The sequence below is a fragment of the Poecilia latipinna genome, unplaced genomic scaffold (assembly GCF_001443285.1).
Source record: "Poecilia latipinna isolate Pla-1442-1.1 unplaced genomic scaffold, P_latipinna-1.0 Scaffold2932, whole genome shotgun sequence".
NCBI lineage: Eukaryota > Metazoa > Chordata > Actinopteri > Cyprinodontiformes > Poeciliidae > Poecilia > Poecilia latipinna.
This window is the reverse complement of record NW_015115548.1, coordinates 34,709-41,140: the sequence shown is the minus strand read 5'-3', so window position 1 is coordinate 41,140 and position 6,432 is coordinate 34,709. Positions and strand designations below refer to the sequence as shown.

Sequence of the window (6,432 nt, the reverse complement as noted above, 5' to 3'; positions counted from 1 at the left end):
AATATATAGTGGTGACCACCATAAAAATATATTTTAATATATATATATATATATATATATATATATATATATATATATATATATATATATATATATATGCAAATCTTATTTATTTGACCTGAGTTTGACGTCGGGTTAAAATCTACTCAAATTGTATTGCCATCTCCTGTAGTGTATTTTTCAATATGTTGCTAATAATCAATAAAAAGACATATGAGACATTTCTAAGAAAATGCATGTAAAACTGACCTTTAAGAATTTTATCTTAAGTCAGTTAAAATGACTCTTCTGAATAAATTCAATATTATATGAAACAATTTCGGGAAAACAGATTGCTCTGAGCTGAACAGCCATAATAGCAGGTACTTCACAAATTAATTATCCAATTCAATGCATTATGCACGTAGACAAAAGTGAACACACACAAATTAAGTGTTACTGGATGATAAAGGGTGGTAGATTGTAAATTGTAAACATGTTAGTAGGTAGGCTTACCTGCTGATCCCCCTCTGCTCCAGACTGTCTGCCACTGCAGCCTCCAGGTAACAAAGCAGCTCTGCTGCGGCTCCCGGCTCTCCATTCACCAGCTTTACTGCTTTAGACACTGAAACACAACCGGAAAGGCATTTACTGTGTTCACTTGGACCGTATAGATGCTGTGTTGGACTGGCATATGTCTTGGTGTTGTTTACTTAATGTTCGCAGATTCTGCGTTGGTGTGAGCCTGTCGAGTTGGTTCCAGTGCTGAAGGATGGTGTTCAAGGCTCTGATGTCGACTCTCAGCTTCAGGCTGCAGATTCCCAGCAGCTCACAGAAACATACAGCAGACGATGTCACAGACGGCTTATTGAAACACTTCAGAGCCAATCTGTACACCTGCAGCCAGACCTTCTGGAGTCTAAAACACACGCATGCAAATACAACTAAAGAAATATACAGCTTGTCAGAAACATGGGTGCCATCTTGCCTGCCCTCGCAACCATCTCAATAATCTGATAATAAAAGCTGATGTCAGATGTACTTACAGCAACTGCACATCACTGCAGACCCCCAGCTGCTGGATAAGAAAGTTTCCATATGCAAAAGATGGTCGACCATGATGGATGTAGTAAAGAAAGTCCAGGTTTTCTATTATAGCGAACTTGCCAACCAGATGAGAGCTAGAAAAATGAGGCAGTTCGGCCGTTTCTGCAGAACATAAATAAATTACCAGTTTTACTCTGTATTAAATGGATAGTTTGGCTCTATTTAATAATCTTTTCATTTTCATTTTTTTACATGTACCTATAACATATCTCAAAAAACAATATTCTTACCAGTGCAGTTCAGAGGGTTTGCAGTCTGCCAACTAAATAGCCTGGATGGGTCAAGAGGGTGAAGTGACTAGGATAGATAACCATTAAGGATTACCATGTTACACATTAAGAGATAATCAGCTTTTACAATGTGATATCACCTAGTATTATTTTAACTTTTCCACAAACTATATTTCTTTGCTAAATGCTGAAGCAATCTCCAATAGATTACTTCAGCATTTTTTTATTTCATAAAGGGTTGTGTGTCTACCTGGAGAAGGTGATAAATGAAGATGTCAGAGAATGAGCCATTCGCAGATGGGAAGAGGGCGGCTCTCAGCTTGTAATGAGGGGCCAGTGCCATCTTCAGGAGCTGGGGGTCAACAGTCCCCTCCAAACATGTTGAACTCTGTCCCCGAGCCACAACCTATGCATAACAGCACAGTTCTGTTCAGTGGTAAAATATTTAGCAGATAATGTGACTACTAAAAACAAAACAAACAAAAAAAAAAGGGGATTTAAAAAAGCAATTGACTGAAACTGACAATTGTGGCAGACGATAGTCAGGCAGCCCACCTTGTTAACTTAAATTGATCAAAGCAAAATTGTAATAAACAAAGAAACTGAACACAGCACAAATGGCCAGAAAACAACAACTTACTGTCAGCAGGATTTGAGGTTACACTCAATGTCTGTCTTTAAGGACAAAAGACTTCAGAACATTCATATGTTGGAACACACACAGTGAAAGAAGCCAGGTACGTTTTGTTTATATTTCATTTATATTACCAGCCCATGTTCTTTTACATAAATATGTTTGTATTTGTGTTTTAGTTTTCATAGTGAGCCACAAAATCCATGGCATCTATGTTGATGGAAGATGTTGAAATTAGCAGTGCACCGATACCTACATGTGAAGTCGATCTTATCGACCTCAGCAAAGGTTTAAAAACCAACCGCTGTGCCCTTTTGTTTTGCTGTGACAGAGGTTTGACCCCGTATACCAAGTCATGTCTGCATGTTTGCAGTTAACATTAATCACTCCACTGTTACCGACTCAGCAACTTTTTTGCCATATATAGAAACATTTCAAACAAACAAAAAATCTGTATCGGCCAAAATCAGAGTCGGCAGGTCAGGTTTCTTAAAGATCAGTAACCGACGCCACTGTGAGTGATCTGAAAGATACTTATGAAATAAACATATTATTACAACTATTCATTTTCCTGTAGTGGTGTGTATATTAATATATACACACCCTATATAACATTGTGTTTATATTGCATTATTATATAACAGTGATATTTTGTGATTATTGCCGTTATTATTTTCTGTTAAAACTACAGCAGTTTTAACAGAAAAAATTGTTATAGTTTTTTTCTATAACAATTTATATTATAGCTTTCAGAAATAAGATAAAATAAGGGAAGAAGTTTTGATTAGCTGAAGCATATTTACCTTATCAATTCCACCATGAGCAAACATGATGGAAGCCAGTGCCAGCAGGCTGTGTCCCTCAAACAGTAAGCTGCTCAGAGAGGCCAGGCTGCCAGGTAGCAGCACCTGAGCGCTGGTCAGACTCGCCTGGAACACGGGTTCTGGTTCTGCAAACAAAGAGAGAGAAAGACAGAAAATGTACGGTCATGAAATTTCTTTAGAAATAGTTTTTCCTGATATTTACTTTTTGAGTTATGTGGTGTCTAAAGACACATGAAAGAGGTTTGTTGCGTTCTTAACTGCAATAGTGACATGAATGTAGTTTTTAATATGTGGAAAACAGATCTCCAAACATTTATTTGCTTATGTATTAATTTTTTATTTTTTTTTTATAATCATGACCTCTGAAGAGAAGCTTGATCCTATCAGTGCAGCACATCCACTATGGGTACCTGACAGGTCTCTGGTTATCTCCTGGGTCTTTACCATCATCTCAAACCAGGGATGACTCCCCAGCAGGTTCTGATCGGTAAGGAGGGGGCAGTTTCTGGGCGTCAGTCTGTGGAAAGGGGACCCAAAACTGATGCTTTGCATAATAACAGAAACATGTATTGAATCAAAACTAAACAGCAGTTCTGTACCTGTAGTGCTCCAGGTAGGTATAAAGCAGGTACTGAAGATTATGCTCCAGGCACAATGCAATGAAGACACTGTGTAAGTTAAGGCCGAGAGGGGAGCAATACTGAGATACGGGGGGGGATGATGTCATCAACCCAGCACCCTGAGCTAGTCGCCATAGCAGCTGCTCCAAGTCTGACATCTCATCTGGGATAAACACACCTTTCCTGTGGTGGCAGAAGGCATTAATAGTTAAATGAGGCAGAATGTTTGGGGATGAAGTGATCTACAGCCTGAAACTCAAATTTTGACAAAAGGGAAAATAACGCAGGAAAACCGCTCAATAACAACTCAAAACCACTTTTTTCTCAGTGTATGTTTCAGAATTCAGAACAAAAAAACACTCAAACATTTCCAAAAGAACATTCAGTCCATTACAGTTTTATGTTTTTAGGCTTAATGTTCATTTTGCGATCATCATCATTGTGGTAGATTAGCTCATTTAAACATCTGCTCTACTGATGATCTGTCAGATTTGGTGAATGGGTCACCTTTTTGTTATTTTGTAGTTGTCACTAAAATAAGCAATAAACAGAAAGAGGTGTGGACATAAAGCCTGCTGTTATGTGTGATGTGAGCAAGACATCATTGCTTTTCAATAGGTGAGTATAGGATATCTATATGAAAATACAACAAATTGAAAGAAACTGTCTTGATTTGTGTGTATACTTTTCTTCAGAAAAAATTAAAATATTGTTAACTTCCACTCAAAAAAAAATAAATAATTTTGGGTTAATCAATTAACAATTGATTAACAATTAATTAACATCCCACATCCTAACATATGATCAAAATAGACCAAACACAGGCATAGTGTGTGTGAGTGTGTGTGTGTGGGTGAATTTATTTGTTCTCTTTTCAACAACTTTAACTTAAAACACAAGGATCTAATACCTAGCTAGAAGGTCCAAGATGTTCTCCTTGAAGAAGATGCTGCACACTGTGTTATTGTTGACCATCTCAGGAGTTATGTCAGGCCAACAGGGGGAGCCGAAGGTCCTTTGATTGTGAATCCAGTCAACCACCTTCTGATGGTGGTGAAAAGCAGTCAGGTAATGCCACAACAATGCAGGGTCACAGCAGCTCAGCTCTGATAAAAGAGACAGATGTTTGTTGTGCATTTGTATGCTGCAGCACCACAGAGCCATTCTAGTTTTGCTTTGACTTGTAGCCTGACCTATGTGCTGCAGCCTGGATAAGCGAACAGCCGTCTGGCAGCTCTGATCCCAGGTCTTCACCCAGTCCAGTCGGAGGTTCCTCCAGAGTTCTCCTTCCTCCTTTGAATTCTGTCCCACCAACTCCTTCACCACCTCTTCACCATCTAGCTCCTTATGAATCATCTGAGGTAACCTGGAACATGTTTTTTTTTTTTTTACAAAGGTCAAAACACAGACTTCATCTGTATCAACACTGACAATGTAAATTTAATCCATCAGAAATTCTTCTGTAATTTCCAAAGAAAATATTGTGGAAATTTTAGGGTGATCAAATTTAAAAGTACGAAGGAAATGAACTGGGTGACAAAAAAAACTATTAAATATGTAAGGATAAAAAATTGAAAACTTTCACCATAAAACCACAACCAAAATAATGTAGCTTAGAATTTCTAAGCTATATTAAGGTAAAAGATCAAAAACAACAGAATAATGAAAATCATTTATTTTTATCATTAGATACATACACTAGATACATTTCCACAAAATGCATCTAGCTTAAAATATAAGTCTGTATGAAAATTGTTTTATTTGTTCTAAATTTCTTACCTTTATAATTTTAAACCACTGTTTTCCATACTTGTATTTGCTTTTTTGGCATATTTCATTTTTTCTTATTTAGTTTTTATTTGTTCTGGTGGCCATATGAGACGCACATTAATACCACAAATAACGAGGAAAGAAATGCAGCATCTGTACCGTTGTGAAAGGGGATTAGCTGGGCAGGAGACAGCAGGCAGCAGGCCAAGCTTCTCTATCTCACAGATGAATGAGACACCCTCCAGCTCTTCTTCAGTCAGAGAACTGTGCTTTGACAGATCCTCTACCTGATGGATGGAACACAGAGTTACAAAGACCAAACCAGCATGGCCAATCTATAGAATAGAAAAATTTGTTAAAACCAGGGCTCCCCAAATAATATGAAGCATAGGCGTAGGAAGCGGGGGGGGGGACATGTGCCCCCCAATATTGGAGAGAGTCACATTCGTCCCCCCCAATAATTTCACCGCTGTTGCGAAGAATTTTAAAATCTTCCACTCGCGTGCTTTTATTTTATTTATTTTATCACAACAGCGCATTCAGCAGAGCGCTTCCTCCCCCTCCCCCCTCTGAACGGCTCAGAGTAAAGGCAGCAGCAGACGGAGTCAGAAACTCCGTTTGAATGAGGTAAACTGTCTGTCAGGAATGTTGCCATGAATATCGCTCGTTTATAACATCTTGTTGTCAGTTTACTTTCATATATAGAACTAAATCTTTTAGGTTAAGCCGTTTTAATTCTGGGATAGTCACATGTCCAAAATTTTACTGCTAACTTTGTTTAAAAGTTAGCTAGTCTAGTCACAATGATTTAGAATGAGACTGAAACAGCAGCGAAATTAGCCTTTTTATTATTTAAAGTGAGCAACATCTGATCATACTCGACCACTTAACATGTATTTATATATTATATTATTTAGATATTTAGGAGAACAGCAGTGCTAGAATGATGTTGAAGAAAGGTGAAGAAGCTCTGGTGAGATCTTAATTTAGTTTATTGAAATATGTATTAACTGTTTTTAATTTTTAAATAAGCTAAACTATTTTATTATGAGAGGAGCAGGTCAGGGAAGACATAAGAGAGCCAGGTGGAGTTTCAGAGTGTAAAGATATGAAAAATTATATTAATTATATTAAAAATTATATTAATTACAGGAGACAATAAGAAAAGTGCTTGAGGAGAGGTTTAAAAATAAATTAGTGAAAATTTTTGCTACACAGTAAATAGAGTTGAGATGTATAATAATGTATACATCTGAAAATTAAGTTGT

At 37.3% G+C, this 6,432-nt stretch overlaps 1 protein-coding gene and 1 long non-coding RNA gene across 3 annotated transcripts in view; one reads left to right on the top strand and one right to left on the bottom strand.

Annotated features, from left to right (window-relative positions):
• Positions 1-463: 463 nt before the first annotated feature.
• LOC106939630 (spatacsin-like) overlaps positions 464-6,432 on the bottom strand; it is a 20,651-nt gene continuing 14,682 nt past the window's right edge. The window contains exons 13-23 of one of the 2 annotated variants that reach the window (XM_015022093.1): positions 5,324-5,451; positions 4,588-4,760; positions 4,305-4,500; positions 3,374-3,577; positions 3,185-3,291; positions 2,754-2,899; positions 1,567-1,722; positions 1,317-1,383; positions 1,026-1,188; positions 693-898; positions 464-604 (exon numbers count right to left, since the gene is read on the bottom strand). In XM_015022093.1, coding sequence (XP_014877579.1) covers positions 492-604; positions 693-898; positions 1,026-1,188; positions 1,317-1,383; positions 1,567-1,722; positions 2,754-2,899; positions 3,185-3,291; positions 3,374-3,577; positions 4,305-4,500; positions 4,588-4,760; positions 5,324-5,451 — 1,659 coding nt within the window. In that variant the 3' untranslated portion in view covers positions 464-491. Of the gene's footprint in view, positions 605-692; positions 924-1,025; positions 1,189-1,316; positions 1,384-1,566; positions 1,723-2,753; positions 2,900-3,184; positions 3,292-3,373; positions 3,578-4,304; positions 4,501-4,587; positions 4,761-5,323; positions 5,452-6,432 lie in introns of those variants that run through there. The other variant, XM_015022094.1, reaches the window with a different exon arrangement.
• LOC106939637 (uncharacterized) overlaps positions 5,471-6,432 on the top strand; it is a 4,104-nt gene continuing 3,142 nt past the window's right edge. Inside the window, exon 1 of the long non-coding RNA XR_001422886.1 lies at positions 5,471-6,123. This is a non-coding gene — a long non-coding RNA (uncharacterized LOC106939637). The remainder of the gene's footprint in view (positions 6,124-6,432) is intronic.